Below are 18,059 nucleotides of genomic sequence, written 5' to 3'. Positions count from 1 at the left end.
TACAATTATGTCAGCAGTGAGGTAGCTTGTTTTCATTTGACTTTGAATTGTGGGGCCCCCACAATCATCCTCATTATGCCAAAACAAAACCGTCACACCTTACGTCATTCTATATTTAACTTCTTTGACCTTGTATCTTTTCCCTTTCTTTCCACACAAAAATTTGGGTACAACTGAGCGTAAAGTATAATCGGATTGATCCGCACTCAAATTTTAAGAATATTTGGATTCGACATGGGAATTAAGGAATTGTAGATTAGTGTTTTAAGTGTGTAGTTAATAAAATATAAAAGTGATAAAGTAAGAGACATAATGTAATAAAAGTGATAAAGTAAGAGAGAGAGAGTAATAAAAGTGATAAAGTGGAAGAGAGAATGTAATATTATCACCCAAAATAGAAACGTGTCAAGATTCATTAGACGGAGGAATTAGTACTTATCCACTTTATTATCAACACACTCAAAATATTAAACACCAACTCCTTAAATTTTGTGTTTAAAAAAAGCATCAAATTAGTCCGGTGGGAGAGAGTAATAATTTCGCTTAAAGGTACGAGAAAATAAATCATAGTACTATATATTACTCCTTCCGTCCCACCATTTTAGTCCCCTCCCACTTTTCACACATGTTAAGAAAATGCATTTAATTTTTATATTTTTATCTTTTATACCCTTATTTATTATTTTCACACATCCTTTTCACATTTAAGTGAAACATTAAATAAGGTCAATTTAGTAAAAATAATATTTTTATATAGTATTAATTAGAAAAGTGGACTATCATTTTAAGACGTCTCAAAATGGAATAAGGGACTAAAATGGTGGGACATATGGAGTACTACAATTTGAATAAAATCTAGTCCTATTCCTTTTTTGAGCTAAGGGTTCGAATAATTTTGTGTTGGGAAAACTTATCCAATCGCTTCACACTTAATTTCACATAATAAATTAGTTACTTAATTAATTGACCATACAGTCCGAGTTACGTAATGCGACCTTGAAAGTGTGGCGTGGATTGAAGGTTATCAATTTTAATAAATAGTCTGAAAATGTACATAAAGTGGGAGAAAATAATATTGATTTGTTATATGATTAATAAATAATTTGAAAAATAAATTTGTATAAATATGAAGTGTCGATAGAATTGAAAATATAAAAATATATGTATTAAAATAAAATTATCACGGTAACATTGATTGATCAAAATAACATAAAGACCAGATTTCTTGTTATAAAGAAAGGGACACGTTGGCCTAGTGATAGGAGATTAATGCATATGTAATATATATATATATATATATATATATATATATATATATATATATATATAGGGGGCCGCTCCAATGAGACCCCCTAATTTTAGTGAGATATAGGGCACGATCTTGTGCGTTTATTTTATCAATCCTATGGCTGATATTGTATCTGGAGGGTGATTTTTTTTCGCAGGGTTCGAATCTTAGAGGGAGCAGAATATTTTAAATTTTGTTATTCATCAGTATATACTGTATTGTTCATCAGTATATACGGCCCTGTTCATCAGTATATATGTCTTATTCATTACGAATTTTTTAAATTTTATTTTTCATCAGTATATACATCTTGTTCGTTAGATATACGTTTTGTTCATTAGTATTATATGTCTTATTCATTGTACTCATGTTACACGAAAAATAGAGGGTCTCACTGGAGCGCGCCCCTATATATATATATATATATATATATATATATATATATATAAGGTATGATTGTGTGTATATTGGTATAGGGGTTGGTGATTAATATTCAAGACTTGAGGTTTTGTGTTCGTGTTTATCATAGTGTGGTCTTTAAATTTTTTATTTATTTATGCACTTCTTCTGTCCCACCTATCGTGAGACACTTTCTGTTTTGGGTGTTCCACCTATTTTGAGATACTTTTTTATTTGTTAAAAGTTTTATTCTTTATTCACATTTTCACTTTTTTACATACACACAAAACAGTACTACTCTCTTCATCCATGAAAAAAAAAAATTAGCAGGGAGTGACACTATTGGCACGAGTTTTAAGAAAAAAAAATTGTTGAATTTATTGAGAATGGTGAAAAATTATTTTAATTAGAATTGAAATTGGTGAAGTATAATTCAAAAATAAGTAGAAATCTTTTTTTATGAACATTCCAAAAAGAAAAGTACAGTAATTTTTTTTTTAATGAACGGATGGAGTATTTTCTTAATTTTGGCGACCAAAAGAAAAGAAATGGAGTACGATTTAATTGAAAGTTGGAGGCGAGTCGTGGCGGCGGACGGCAGTCAATGTAAATATATTGATGTCCCTTTCACCAAGAACACTAAATTATTAGTACAAGTAAATAGTTGAAATTTGAGGAAGCAGCAATTTCCGCAGACTTGCAGTGGACCATCACTCTCACTCGTATATAACTCCAACAACACTCGCGCAATCCACAACACAACAACTCATCCCATTAATCACTTTAACTTCTCCTACATATGTTAACAATGGCAGCAGCATGTACCGATAATTCAGGACCTCATCTTTCCTCTTCTTTTAGCAAATTCATTAGATGCTGCAGATCATCCACTCCATACACCAAAAACGTCAAGAATTGTTCCAAAATCTGCCCTCAAGATGAGATATGGTCGCAAATAAGGCAGGAGGCGGAATCCGATATGAAGCAGGATCCATTATTATCAGATCTGTATCGCTGCGCAATCCTCTCCCATTCTTCTCTGGAGGGCGCTCTCTCCAATTACCTCGCTCTCAAGCTCCGCACCGACTACGTATCCAGCGACGCCCTCGCCGCCGCTTTCCACAAGGCCTTGTTGGAAGACGCCGAGATCGGGCGCGCCGTCAGAGAAGATCTGGCGGCGGTGCGGGAGCGCGATCCGGCCTGCTTGAGCTACGTTCACTGTTTTCTAAATTTCAAGGGGTTTCTAGCGTGCCAGGCCTACAGGCTGGCGCACAAGTTCTGGATCGATGGCAGAACCGCGGCGGCGCTGCTCATTCAGAGTAGGGTTTCGGAGGTTTTTGCGGTGGACATCCATCCAGGGGCGGAGATAGGGAGTGGACTGGTGATTGATCACGCTACAGGAGTTGTCGTCGGAGAGACGGCGGTGATCGGAGACGGCGTGACGATTTTGCATAATGTGACGTTGGGAGGGACGGGGAAGGCTGGGGGCGACCGCCATCCCAAGATCGGAGATGGAGTTCTCATAGGTGCTGGAGCTAAAGTTCTTGGGAATATTGTGGTCCGACGAAATGCCAGGATCGGCGCCGGAGCCGTCGTTTTGAAGGAAGTTCCCGAAGGTGCGACGGCGGTCGGAAATCCGGCCAGAATAGTTGGATCGAGGTGAATTCGAGGGCTTAATTAGGTTTAGGCCGTCGTTCCTGTTTTTTCATTTTTCCTTTGTAGTTACACAGACTGTATAGTTATGTTCTGTTACGGTCAACTTTTGTATGTAATTCCTAAACTCGAGAATTTTGGGTTCCAAAACTCTTTTCTGTCGTGTACCACACGGATGAATAAATCTTAATTACAACAATTAGATATTTTTTTAGTTTAATTAATTTTTTTAACAGAACCCGTATTCCTCAACTACCCACAAATACAATAGTCCATAAAATGTGTTAAAAATACAAAGAAACGAGGAAGCTGAATCCTCAATTGCATATGTGCACCCTAGTCCTAACATCTCCTATTACACTTCCAAATTATTGCTACGTACTGGAAAAAAATATAATTTGCCAAATTTCACGTATGAAAATTCTTAATCTTTTTCCTATCCATTCAAATTCATCCGTATTTGTGAATTCCCAGAAACAAAATTTGATCAAATTCATCTAATATGTCAAAATCATCCATAGGTGCAACCAAAATATTGCACAATGATGCAATAGGAAATCCAACTAGAGAAACAGAGGAATAGACAAGACTTTCGAAAGAAGTAATCGAAAGAATCAATAACCAAACACCTAGACATCTTAATTAGAAATCAGTCACCACGATTACCATTCATTTGAAGAGAACTAACTGCACATGTCAAACCAGGGACGGAACCAGGATATTTTTTGGGGGGGGCTGAACTTTTACGGGGGCGCCCCCGAAAAATTTTTTGGGGACATTCAGTACATTTTAGACATTTTTATAATAATAATAATACAGTAATAATAAACAACATTTTCATAGATAATATAGTTCTAATACATTTGAAATAACATAGCTATAAAAGTTCAATACATTACAAATAACCTAAGAATAAATACTTGGTGAACTAGTTGTTTCTGTTTGAGAAAGTGATGACAATTGATTGCGACGTGTACTCATCAACTGAAAACGTTGCAATATCTTCTCATTATCAATTGTTGAGAAAATATCATTTTTAATGTACACGATCAAACTGTCATTCATCCACTCGTCTTGCATACGATTTCGCAAATCACTTTTGACAAGCTTCATTGCAGAAAATGCTCTCTCAACAAAAGCAGTAGCTACAGGTAAAACCAATGCTCTCTAAAATGGAAGGTGGTGGAATCAGCAGATTCAGCACAGTGGTGGTGCCGTGGTGAATCGGTGGTGCGACGGCGGTGGCGCGAGCGGCAGGTGGTGGCGGCGCAAGGTGGGTTCAGGCTGGGTGGGTTCTCGCGGCCAGGGTTTGTGAGTCTGTGACGCTGCCCCGTTTTTAGTTTTCGTTTTATATATATATATACATATATATATATATATATAATTAAAAAAAATATAAAAATTAAAATTTGGGGGGCTCTAGCCCCCCCTGGCTCCGTCCCTGTGTCAAACCATTTCAATTCATTTGAAGAAAACTGCACAGGTCAAACCTGATACTAAAAGAAACATACAAAAGAGAACTGCTGAAGTCCCAAACTGCACTAAGCATATGCTTAGATAAGTTTACCAACTCAATCATCGGATCGGACTACAGGTGCGTAGGCAGCCGGAGAAACGAGGCTTTCGACGAAGAGGAAAGCATCGGAGGTATTATTGCAAATGCCACAACTAACAATCCTTTGGTATTGCTATATCGTTTTTATACATGAATATCTCCAGATGACATTTATCAGTAGATACTTTAATTAGGATGTCGCCGTTGTCATAGAAATACAAAGGTTTCAATGTGAAGAGTGATTCTGCACTAGTCGGGAACGGGAAGTATGGACGGCTGCTGCGGTATTGAATATCAAACTTTTTAGTCCAACATCTCTCGACGCCGTACTCCTCCATCACCCACAACACAAACCTAGTTTCCCTGCAGTAGTTCACACACACACACAGCATTCCCCTCACAGCAACCACCTCCAACACATCATCCCCGAACAAGTTAGGCACCGGAAAATACTCTGGCTGCACCACCTCTCCATATTCCTCAGTTGATAAACAGAAAGAAACAATGATTGCTTGTGAGTACGTAGCAGAGATAGTAAGCCAGTGAAATGTTCCATCAACAAATTCACATCTTTCCTGTGAGAATGATGGTTTAGCTGAGAAAGAATCAATCTTTCTCCAACAATTTCTTTTCAGAGAATACAACTCAGTCTCTCTGCAACGGGAGTTCATGCGCGGGATTTTCAAGATTTTGTAGTCATCAGCAGCAGAGTCATACCCCAATCCATAAACAAACTCATACCTGTTGTACTGTCCAATCCCAACTTCAAAATCATACCCGTCGTACCAATCAATCCCAATTCCATCCCGTGCTTGAAACAATGGATTGGGGAGCTTCCTGTAAATCCTCATCGAAGGATTCCACAGAAACAACGAGTTGTCAACTTCAACACACAACAGTTCATGGCACAAGGCATAGAGACATGGTGTCCCCTGAAATTGGCGGACGAAATCCGTTGCATCAATAGCAGTTTGGTGACGGAACATACAAGAGATAGAACAGAAGGCAGCATTGCCGGCATGCTGTGGTTGGATGACTAACCCAATTGGCTTGTGTGATGATATGGGAGGGATAGCAATAAAGGAACTAGTGTTGTCATAATCAGGGTTGATGACTATCCTACACCGGCTGAGGAAGGCCGTGCGATTTTTATGTTTTCTGATGAATCTCGCATCAAAAATCGAGGAATACCACCACTTTGATACCGAGGGGCGAGGAGAACCGAACCAGTGATTCTACAGGAAGATTCAACAGTATTTCCTCAATTATTTCAGTGGGGATTTTGTGGCTGCTTCTTGCTCTCCTTTGCTGTTGCTGAGGCGAAATGGAGGTAGCATCTATAATAGTAGTTGCTCATAAAATTCCAACAGAATGACTGAATCAGATAATGCTATTAATATATGACTTATTATACGGGGAAATCTGTAGTTGCGAGTAAATTAATATACAATTGACAAGTCTGTAGAAATTTTCCAAGTTTGATAATTACCGAAATCTGGTGTTTGCATGCAATAGACTCAACAAAGTTACAAATGTGGAGAGAAGCTCAATTTGGAAAAGAAAATACTACTCCCTCCGCTTAGGGATGTCAATCCAGCCCAAAACCTGTGGGCTGACCCGATTAACCCGCCGATTCGAAAAGATTAGGGTTGAAAATTTTCAACCTAATAAAAATTACAATTCGAATAGCTCGGCACCCGATAAGGTCGGCCCGATTAACTCGATGGGCTAGCTCGAAACCGTATACTTAACATAAAATATTTTGATATAAAAATTAATAAATAATAAAATATTATAAAGTCTCCTCATTTCACTTCTCTGTATTTTTAATACAATATTTAACATAAAATATTTAGATACAAAAATTAAAAAATGATATTTATTATATATATATATTAAATAAAAGGGTTAGTTGCATCAAAATACTTGACCTTTTTCCAAAATTTGATTTTTTGACAATCTTTTTAATTGTTGCAAAATTTTCAACGAGCTTTCAATTTGTTGCAATGTCCGTCCGGAGTAATATTCCGGCCAAATTAAATCTGAGTTGGCAGCCGGAATGCCAACGTGGCATCAAAAATGCCAAATCACACCCACCATCCCCCTCCAGCGCCACTCTCTCTCTCTCTCTCTCTCTCTCTCTCTCTTCCTCCACCTTGTTTCTCCTTCACCAACCCTCCCTATTTCCGCTGCCCTCCCAATTCCCCCCACACCGGTAGTCCAAATTTCAAATACCAAATTTCGGCGACAACAATTCTCCCATCGTCTCTCCCGCTCCCTTATTTTCTCAAATCATCAGTCTTCGTTCTTCCGAGAACGAAACAGGTAGTGGCTCCCAAATGAAAACCAGAGCCGCCGCCTGAGAAAAAGGGGTGAGCACTAATTCGCTCGCTCGCCGCTCTTCGACTTGAGAAAACGTCGGCCCTCAAGTCGGCGGACCCGAGAATTTAGGCTGTGGAAAATGGGGAGTCGGAGATGGTGATTTGGGGAGACCCGAGAATCTGGGCAGATCTGGGCGGTTGTGGCGGCGGTGGATGAAGTGAGAGAGAGGGGGAGAGCCGATGGGGAGAGAAAGTGGGAGTTAGAGTGTCGTTTGGTATACTATTGTGTTCGCTGAGCCGCTGGGAAGGGGAGGCCGCAACGGAGTTAGAGATAAGAGAGAGAGAGTGGCAGTCGATCTGAGAAAAGAATTAGGGCTCAGAGGCGGCGAGCGAGCTCCACCATATCTGGCCGTTGCATGTCGCCCCAGTGGCATCTTCTAGAGCCAACACCAGCGGCTTCGAAGGGCTGGAGGAGGGGGAGGGTTCGCCGGTCGGAGAAGATGCGGCGGCGCCAGGGTGGAGGAGGGGGAGGGGTCTGCGCAGGGGGAAGAGGATCGACGTTTTCTAGGGAAAGAGAGAAAGAGAGAGACGACGGGGAAAGGGGGATGGAGGAAGAGAGAGAGAGAGAGAGAGAGAGAGAGAGAGAGAGAGAGAGAGAGAGAGGGTGACGTGGGAGGGAAGAGTGACGTGGGAGGGGAAAGGTGGGTGTGATTTGACATTTCAGATCCCATGTTGGCATTTCGGCTGCCAACTAAGATTTAATTTGGCCGAAAAATTACACCGGACGGACATTGCAACAAATTGAAAGCTCGTGGAAATTTTGGCAACAATTAAAAAGATTGTCAAAAAATCAAATTTTGGAAAAATGTATTTTGATGCAATTAACCCTAAATAAAAAAACACCCAAGGGTGAAGGGTTAGGTAGACCTCCCAGTAAATAAATCAGATCAACTAATATTTCATACAAAAACACTGCCCAAAATGTCGCATCTTTATATTTTTATTATGTAAGTCGATGTTAAAATGTTACTTATTGATGCATGTATTTATTTATTACAAATATAATATTGTTAAGAGAAATATATTAGTTAATTTTTTTAAAAATAAACTAACCCAATGAGCTAACCCGAAACCCGAACATTTAGGTTAGAGTTGAAAGTTTTTAACTCGAATTTTTTTCAACCCGAATAACCCGTAACTCGATAGGGGCTAGTCCGAAATCCGGTGAATTGGCTCGATTGACTTCCCTATTTCCGTCTCACTTATCTTGTCACACTTTTCTTTTTAATTTGTTTCATTTATAATGATGCTTTCCAAAAATAGCATATGGTCCCTATTTTCTGTACCCATCTATACTAATAGAAAAAGAGCGAATGACAATTTAAGGGACAACTTGTGGATTGCCTATTTTACCCCTAAAATATAAATTTGTTAGTATAGATTAATAATTATCAACATCACGATTTTTCAATTAATTTTGACTCCTTTCTTTTTTGCCTTTTTAAAGAGAATGACTCACGATTTTTCAATCCATTGACTTCATAATTATCTTAATTAAGGGATATAATATAATTACCTATGGAAGAAGTTCACTCTAATTCGGTATATATTTATATATATCAAAATCTTTATCTTATGTACTAACTAAACTAAACTCTAAATATAAATAAAAATTAATTAAAGTTCTAATTCTTCTCCAACTCAATCAATTATCTCCTCGCAACTAATCAAAGCCATCCTTCCGCACCATCGCATACAACCTCGCCGCCGCTGTGAGCCTCCGGTCCGCCGCGCTTCACCGTTGCTCTTAGTCTTTTCTCCGGTCGCCGCCTCCCCTCTTCGAAGGCCGGTTGAGGTTAGTTTTGATTCTCGCTTCGTCTGTAATAAACTTGCTATCTGAATACTTTTGTGGTTATAATATGTCCAGGTCACCCGACAAGTTAAACACTTCGAAGAGAACCATTCCGTTCGATTTCTCGCTTAATTAGTCGGGCAGAGAAGCTTGAAGGTGATCTATCAAGGTAAGGATATCCATGGTTTGGTCATGGAAGGATATATGCAAATAAGATTGACATTATTATGGATTAAAGAAGCAATATTTTGTTTGCCAATTTGCTCCGCAGGTCACCGCCGTCGACTGGAATTTCATAATTTCCTCCGCACATGGGTACGCCTATGATATTATATTCAAATTTCAGGAGATTATATTTTGTTTTCAGTATGAATATGCTACAAAATAGTTTGCGATTTTATGGTATTTGATGGTTTGTATTTCTCATTGCTCAATATCTAAGATTATCAATCCCAATAATAAACTAAGATATAGATTCAGACTCTCTCAAAATTACATCTCCATAACTTCTCTCAAGAACATAAACTTTGCAGCATGAATTTTAAACATTTATTTGTTTCCAAATTGGATGTCCTATCACCTTGTAAGTAAAAAATATGCATGCATGAGATGTTTTACGGGTCGATATCTAAATATAAATCGATAGTAAATTATATATTTATAAATTTACTAGCAGCTAGAACATAGTACGTATTATTGAATTTGGCTTAATTGTGTAATTTATCAAAATAAAATTAGTAAGGCGTAGTTATATTTTAATTTATTTTTTGAGAGAAAAAAAGGCATAATTTAATTCAAAATTTTGTGCTCCAATTATATTCGAGAAAACATAAAAAGTTGAGAGGTGAAAATTCATGTGAGGGGCAGGAGCACATCTCACGATTTTGGGTTACAATTTTCTAGAGAGTAGCAATATTGAATGGCCTTTGTCAGTTTGAGGAAGACAATTGAGATGATAATTTTGGATGTTGATTTCAATGGTATATATATATTTTTTTGTTTAGTGTATAATTCATCACTATCCTTTTTCTGTAATCGTCGGATACCTACCATATTCTTGATGTATAGTCTTGATACGAAGAGAGAACAAAAGAGTCGGTTTTACACTTTACCTTTACCTGATAGGTTGCATGAAACAATAAGTACTATAATTCGAGCTCTAAGAAGTAGAAACTTAAGAAATAGTTCTATTTGCTTCTATAAATATATGTATATATATTTATTTTATATATATGTCTTTGTGTCATGTTACGAGAAGGCTGCTGATATTCTTCCATCTCATTTTGCCGCTGATGGAAGAAAGAGTTTACTTCAAATTCTTGCCCATTTAGTTTTTTTGCTGTTTTTTTTGGGGGTCTTTTTTTTGTTATCTACTTAATTATGGGTTTAATTTATCATTTTTGCTTAACCCCTTTGAGCTCCTAAGAGACCTCCTATCATCATGTTTGGAGTTTTCTAATTTCTTAGCACTGGCATATATATTACAAGAGGCATATATATTGTTTATTTCATACTGCACACACGCACACACATATATATATATATATATATATATATATATATATATGATTGAGTTTTGTAATCGCAGTTGCATTTCATTTTTATCAACACTTACATATATGACACATTCAAATGATCGAGCATTATATATTTATGAAATTTGGTGTGCCTATTATTGTATATGGTTGTGGGGTGGATTTAGGCTTTGATGAGGAATCAAAAAATGAGATTCATACCAAGAATTTCTATTAGTAGAAGAAAATTGATCTCATGTAGTATATTTCACCTCTGATAAATTTCATAATTTTAATTCTCTTTGTTGTTTTTAGAAATAGCAATATGCATTTTTAATTTTTAAAATATTTGTTGATTTTAATATACATTTTTAGTATAGATTGCTAATTTGTTATTACATTTGACAAGAAGTAGAAAATATTTCATTTTCATGATAGAAAACCAAAAAAAATAAACTTTATTATACCATATTTGCTGGACACATGTATCCAAAGGTTCTGAATGTTCAGTTATGTCCTCAAATTTTTGTTTTGGTCATTTAGGCTGATTTAAAAGTTATGCAAATTTTTGGGTTTGTAGAATGACCTTTATTTAATTGTGAAAGTTAGGCTTTGATAAAATATAATGATATAGTAATTGTTTTGCTGCCATATCAATATGTTTATATTTATTTGATTAGAGTTATACTTATAATTATTATTAACATTCCTTTTTGTTGTTATTTGTTTATTATTATTTATTATTTTTGTGTTACAGAATAAATATTTTTTTGCAGGATTTTAAAATTTATATATACTAACTATGAACATGGAAGTTACATTGCACAAAATAAGCTCATCTTCAGGTATTTTCTATAGCATGAGCGCACAAGCTTCTAAGTATTTATATTAAGGGATATATCTATCTATCTATCTATCTATCTATCTATATATATATATATATATATATATATATATATATATATATATATATATTAATTGTCTATGTTATAATCACCACATATCATACAACATGAGCACAAATCAAATTCTTTTTTTAATTAATATATTTATATTTATATATTGCAGTTAATGAGGTATATAGACAAAGAAAAAATCTACAAAGACAAAAGAAACGTAAACGAAATGCAAGTGATTTGAATTGTAAGTATTACATTCTTTTAAGATAAAAATACGTTCAATACATTATGATAAATTATTAATGTTTTTTTAATTATATTGTTTATCTATTTAGGTTCATTGCTACATGAATTGAAAAATGTGCCTGATTGCATTCATTGTGGTGCAAGAAGATTTGAATATGAACCTCCTACTTTTTGTTGTGATAATGGAAAAGTTAAACTTGTATGGGTTTGTAGAATGACCTTTATTTAATTGTGAAAGTTAGGCTTTGATAAAATATAATGATATAGTAATTGTTTTGCTGCCATATCAATATGTTTATATTTATTTGATTAGAGTTATACTTATAATTATTATTAACATTCCTTTTTGTTATTATTTGTTTATTATTATTTATTATTTTTGTGTTACAGAATAAATATTTTTTTGCAGGATTTTAAAATTTATATACACTAACTATGAACATGGAAGTTACATTGCGCAAAATAAGCTCATCTTCAGGTATTTTCTATAGCATGAGCGCACAAACTTCTAAGTATTTATATTAAGGGATATATATATATATATATATATATATATATATATATTAATTGTCTATGTTATAATCACCACATATCACACAACATGAGCACAAATCAAATTCTTTTTTTAATTAATATATTTATATTTATATATTGCAGTTAATGAGGTATATAGACAAAGAAAAAATCTACAAAGACAAAAGAAACGTAAACGAAATGCAAGTGATTTGAATTGTAAGTATTACATTCTTTTAAGATAAAAATACGTTCAATACATTATGATAAATTATTAATGTTTTTTTAATTATATTGTTTATCTATTTAGGTTCATTGCTACATGAATTGAAAAATGTGCCTGATTGCATTCATTGTGGTGCAAGAAGATTTGAATATGAACCTCCTACTTTTTGTTGTGATAATGGAAAAGTTAAACTTGTATTTTCTGAAGTTCCTCCGGAGTTGGATGAATTGTTTACAGCCCAGTCAGAAGAAGCTATTAATTTCAGAAGGAATATTCGTGCTTATAATAGTATATTCTCATTTACTTCGTTTGGTGTAAAATTGGACAAAGAATTGGCATCTGCAAGACGGGGAGTTTATTCTTTTCGAGCACAAGGCATGGTTTATCATGATCTTCCTGGATTGATCCCACAATATGCGTCTCCAAAAATTTTTCAGCTATACTTTTATGACACACAAAGTGAGTTTGAGAACAAAATTAACATAATGCAAAATCAAGTTTTGTCAGAAGCAGTTGTACAGATGCTCATGAAAATTTTAGAGATCAACCCGTATGCAAAATTCTTTCGAAGATTGAAAGATTATCCTTCAATGGACAATGTTCAGCTTCATATTTCTAAAGATGTCAACTTAGATCAACGAGTATATAATTCTCCACATGCAGATCAAGTTGCAGCTATATGGGTTGAGGGAAATAATGAAAATATTCCATTGGAGCGGGATATTATAGTTCATGCTCATTCCGGCGACAGACATAGAATAAAGCATTATTATGGATGTTATGATCCATTGCAATATCCACTTCTTTTTCCAATGGGCGAAACAGGTTGGCATCAAAACATTAGAAAGATTGATCCAGCATCTTTGGTTCGTAACACAAATTCTGTTTCTACTTCTACTTCATTAGCAAGAACCATAACTGCAGGCGATATTATCTCCAATGAAGAACAAGGTATCTCTATTAAGTTTTTATAAATTGATTGATGATTAAATTAGTTAAGTATCATATTTTATATTTTTATAATGTTTATAATTGATTTTACTAATTTGATAAATTTTAGTATTAAACTTTTGGATAATTTTATTCTTCTAAAGTTATATTATTTCAATCATCAGATTATAATTCGCTATGAGTAGAGAACATTCTTTTCATTCCCACCCATTAACTGTAGCATACTAATCATATAAACAATAATATAAATGTATTTTCAGAATTTTACAATTACAAATTGCAAATATTTATGCCCCACCTTAGCTTAAGGCTATTTACTTTTCTCATTATGCATATGTCTTAATGAAATCCCTACTTAATCATAATCTATAAATCCTATCTATGAATGAGCTGAATCGATAAAGTGTTGATTTGTATTTAAAGTGTTTAGGTGATAATGAATATATTTTAAGCAATTGTTGGCATATATATGTATTTTGTATATTGTTATGTTTATTTTATTTTACTAATCACTTAATATAACTTTTTTTATTTTTATATTGTATTTTTCTATGTTTTTAGGTGTTAGAAGAGAAAACGTTAAGAATGTATCATGTCGAGAATATATTTGCTATAAGATACAGATTAGAAATCCAAGACAATCCATACTCTTATTAGCTGGAAGATTATTACAGCAATATATAGTGGATATGTACATAAAATTGGAGACAACAAGATTGGTTATTATCGTCAAAACCAATCAAGTATGAGAGCATAATTGTATCAAGGAATTGTGGATAGTGTCTTTAATGGAGAATTAAGAGGAAATGAAGTTGGCAAAAGAATTGTTCTACCAGCAACATTTATAGGAGGACCAAGATATATGCGTCGTAGATATCTTGATGCATTGACATTAGTTCAAAGATTTGGAAAACCAGATCTATTCATTACAATGACTTGCAATCCAGAGTGGAAAGAAATACAACAAGCATTATATGATGGTCAAACAGCTCAAGAACGTCCAGACTTAACTACACAAGTATTTCGAGCAAAACTGCAAGACTTGAAATATCAATTATTCAAGAGGAAAATTTTTGGACATGTAGCTGCACATGTTGATGTAGTTGAATTTCAAAAAAGAGGGTTACCACATGTCCACATGCTGATAATTTTCAAGTCTGGGCATAAGTTGAATACGACAAGTGAAATAGATAAGTTTGTAAGTGCCGAACTTCCTGATGAAGAAAACAATTCCGAATTGTTTGAATTGGTGAAAAAACATATGACGCATGGACCTTGCGGAGAGAAAAATCTAAATAATTCTTGTATGGTAAAAGAAAAATGCAAATGCCATTATCCACGACCATATTGTGAAAGCACACAACAAGGTAAAGATGGATATCCAATTTACTGAAGAAGAAAAAATGGATCAATTGTACGTGTTCGGAATGCAGACTTAGACAACCAATGGGTTGTGCCATATAATGCACATCTATTGTCCAGATACAACTGCCATATTAATGTCGAGGTATGCTCTGGTATCACAGCTGTTAAGTATTTGTACAAATATATCTATAAGGGACATGATAGGGTGGCCGTTCATATAACCCAAGATGATGAGCCGCGTCAAGTTGATGAAATCAAACAATTTCAAGATGCGCGATGGGTATCTGCACAAGAAGCAATGTGGAGAATTTGTGAATTTGGTCTGAATGATATTTCTCCAGCAGTTATCAACTTACAGCTTCACCTTCCTAACAAACAGTTTGTATCCTATCACGCATCCCAAAATCTGCAGAAGCTTTTATTGTGGGATCATGTTTCAAAAAAAATGCTAAATGAATATTTTACTATGTGTGCTACAAGTGAAAAGGCAAGGCAGTTTCTCTACAGAGAATTTCCAGAGCATTACGTATGGAATAAGAGGGACAAAATTTGGACAGAAAGGCAGAAAATTGGCGTTATTGGACGTATAAGTGCAGTTAGTCCGATTGAAGGAGAAAGGTACTATGAAAAATTATTGTTGAATCATGTTAGGGGACCAACCTCTTTCCGACATTTATTGACGGTTAATGGTATAGAATGCTCAACATTCAAAGAAGCGGCACAAAAAAGGGGTTTATTAGAAGCTGATCATAGCATTTTCGATTGCATGAATGAGGCAATAACATTTCAAATGCCAAATGAACAATGCAGGTTGTTTGCAATAATCTTGGTACATTGTGCACCGACAGATGTAAGAGTTTTATGGGATACTTACTTTGATGCAATGTCTGAAGATTTTAAAAGGGATGCCAATACTTCAATCCGACAACGTGTTTCTAAGACATTGCTGAGCTTAAGAGTTTTGTTAGAGAGCATGGGAAAATATATAAATTCATATGATCTTCCCACAATTCTTTCTTATGATGCTAATATAGAAAATAATTGTTCCAGAGAGATACAAGATGAGATGTCGATACAAATTCCTGAGGAAGATCAAGATGCAGAGTTAAAGTTGAATGATGACCAACGGAAAGCATTTTCTATGATTTTGAGTTCCATACAGAAAGCAGAAGGTGGGATTTTTTTCATAGATGGACCCAGTGGAACTGGAAAGACTTTCTTATATCGTGCACTATTAGCTCATCTTAGATTAAGAAAACACATAGCTCTTGCAACTGCTACATCTGGAGTTGCTGCAGGGATCATGCCAGGAGGAAGAACAGCACATTCACGCTTTAAAATTCCTATAAATTCTGATGAAACAAGTGAATGTTCAATTTCAAAACAAAGTGCAGCTGCCGAGTTATTGCGGAGAGCACAACTGATTATATGGGATGAAGCACCGATGGCAAAAAAATGGGCAATTGAAAATGTAGATAAGTTGTTAAAAGATGTCATGGGGAATGATAAAGATTTTGGTGGAAAAGTCATCGTTTTTGGAGGACATTTCAGACAAGTATTGCCGGTTGTTCCTAAAGCTACAGTCTACCAGACTATATTAGCAAGTTTGGTTAATTCTTATTTATGGGGCAGAATGAAAAAGATCACTTTGTCCATAAATATGAGATCCAAGAATGATCCACAATTCAGCAAATTCTTACTAAGTGTTGGAAATGGTGAAGAACCGATGGATGATGAAGGTAATATCAAAATTCCAGATGATATGGTAATTGAGTATGACAATGAAGAAAATTCTTTGAAAAGACTTATCGCAGCCATTTTTCCGAGTTTAGCAAGGAATGCATATTCGGCGGAGTACATGACGAATCGAGCAATATTAACGCCAAAAAATGAGCATGTGGATAAGCTGAATGATAAGTTGATATCCATGTTTCCTGGAGAAGAACAAATTTTCAACAGTTTTGATGAAGCTATTGACCAGACAAACATAAACTATGACGTCGATTTTTTGAACTCTTTGACTCCAAATGGATTACCTCCACATAAGTTGGTCTTGAAGAAAAATTGTCCAATAATTCTTTTAAGGAATTTAGATCCATCAAATGGTCTGTGTAATGGCACGAGAATGGTGTGCAGAGACTTTAAGGGCAACGTCATAAACGCAGAGATAATGCTTGGCCAACATATGGGAAAACATGTCTTCATTCCAAGAATTCCTCTTTCGCCAGCTGAAAATGAAGGATATCCTTTTCAGATTATTTGCATCCATCTTTCAATTTCCAATGCATATATATATATAGGCATATGTTATTTTTATTTAATGTTTCATGCATATGCTATAATTTGTTCATAACCTTAGAAAATAACTATATTTGAATTTACTCAATATTTCTCGTAGATCTGAACTTGTAGAGATATCTTTATGGGAAGATATGGCGAAAAATGAAGGACATGACCTTGAACAAATAACCGGACGGAACAGCATTCTGTTGCAAACCAAAAATAACAAGAAGAGATCCCCAATCATCAAAATCAAACAAGAAAAGATTTAAAATTCGTCTTACTCCTTACTTAGATAATTTAGGATGTTTTTCATAGATTTTTTTGCATTTTTATTTAGAAGTATGAATATTACTTTATTACTTTTAAATTTAATCATTAATAGTTGCATTCGTTCCTTTTTTATGTACATAGTATAAATCAAATGTGTTCAACGTGCATCGCACGTTCTTCCTGCTAGTATTAAATAAACAAGTGATCTACACTAACTTTACTCTTTTAACTCCTTATTCTTAATTTTCGTGCCCAAAGTAAAAGTGCCGAGATAAGTGGGACGGGAGAGTAAAAAATTGCAAAGCTGACTGAGAACCTTACCTAAAGGTCCGAGTGAAGGCAGCAGCTTCTTGGCGGTGGCGAGCCCGCGGAAGCAGTCGACAATCGTCGGCGTTGGAGAGTTGAAGTTGCGAATTTTGAAAATTTAAAGGAGAGGAGTTCTGATGTGGGTAGCTGGCGGAGTGGGTGAGAGGAAGGGATTGTCTTTCCCTTTTTCCAAAACCGATTTTATAGTGTCCCTCCCTTAAAAGCTTGAGAATCGATTGTATGTTCTTTTCGTTCCTAAAAAACAATTTTGATACATCACGGAATTATAATAAAAATCGAAATTACTGTAAGAAATGAGAACTAACCTCGTCCTTCCATTTATTTAATATTCGGTTAAGATTTATTATTATAAGTGATAAGTGATTTGCCATTTTTTTTTCTTTTTAGCACTTAAGAG

General features: G+C 35.0%; 2 protein-coding genes and 1 long non-coding RNA gene across 5 annotated transcripts; 2 read left to right on the top strand and 1 right to left on the bottom strand.

Annotated features, from left to right (window-relative positions):
- Window positions 1-2,277: 2,277 nt before the first annotated feature.
- LOC130985912 (serine acetyltransferase 1, chloroplastic-like) lies at window positions 2,278-3,539 on the top strand. The gene has a single exon (XM_057909088.1). The coding sequence runs from the start codon at window positions 2,487-2,489 to the stop codon at window positions 3,348-3,350; it is 864 nt and encodes a 287-aa protein (XP_057765071.1). The 5' UTR covers window positions 2,278-2,486; the 3' UTR covers window positions 3,351-3,539.
- A 1,245-nt stretch (window positions 3,540-4,784) lies between these two features.
- On the bottom strand, window positions 4,785-17,907 carry LOC130985909 (F-box/kelch-repeat protein At3g06240-like). 3 transcript variants are annotated; one of them, XM_057909086.1, is made up of 2 exons: window positions 17,657-17,907; window positions 4,785-6,270 (listed from the first exon to the last, which is right to left on the bottom strand). In XM_057909086.1, the coding sequence occupies exon 2, from the start codon at window positions 5,879-5,881 to the stop codon at window positions 5,009-5,011; it is 873 nt and encodes a 290-aa protein (XP_057765069.1). In that variant the 5' UTR covers window positions 5,882-6,270; window positions 17,657-17,907; the 3' UTR covers window positions 4,785-5,008. The 3 variants fall into 3 exon arrangements, with proteins under 3 accessions (XP_057765069.1, XP_057765068.1, XP_057765070.1); XM_057909085.1 differs by having other exon boundaries at window positions 4,785-6,232; XM_057909087.1 differs by having other exon boundaries at window positions 4,785-6,209.
- On the top strand, window positions 8,565-9,560 carry LOC130985911 (uncharacterized). The gene is made up of 3 exons (XR_009089116.1): window positions 8,565-9,071; window positions 9,144-9,237; window positions 9,340-9,560. It is a non-coding gene; the product is annotated as an uncharacterized LOC130985911 (long non-coding RNA).
- Window positions 17,908-18,059: the final 152 nt, after the last annotated feature.

This window comes from Salvia miltiorrhiza, chromosome 5, assembly GCF_028751815.1.
Source record: "Salvia miltiorrhiza cultivar Shanhuang (shh) chromosome 5, IMPLAD_Smil_shh, whole genome shotgun sequence".
In the NCBI taxonomy this organism is placed as follows: Eukaryota; Viridiplantae; Streptophyta; class Magnoliopsida; order Lamiales; family Lamiaceae; genus Salvia; species Salvia miltiorrhiza.
This window is presented reverse-complemented; position numbering and strand designations above follow the sequence as displayed.

What these genes read in the sequence shown, in the direction of transcription:
- LOC130985912 (XM_057909088.1), top strand. Translation starts at nt 2,487, where the DNA reads ATGTTAACAATGGCAGCAGCATGTACCGATAATTCAGGACCTCATCTT.
- LOC130985909 (XM_057909086.1), bottom strand. Translation starts at nt 5,881, where the DNA reads ATGTTCCGTCACCAAACTGCTATTGATGCAACGGATTTCGTCCGCCAA.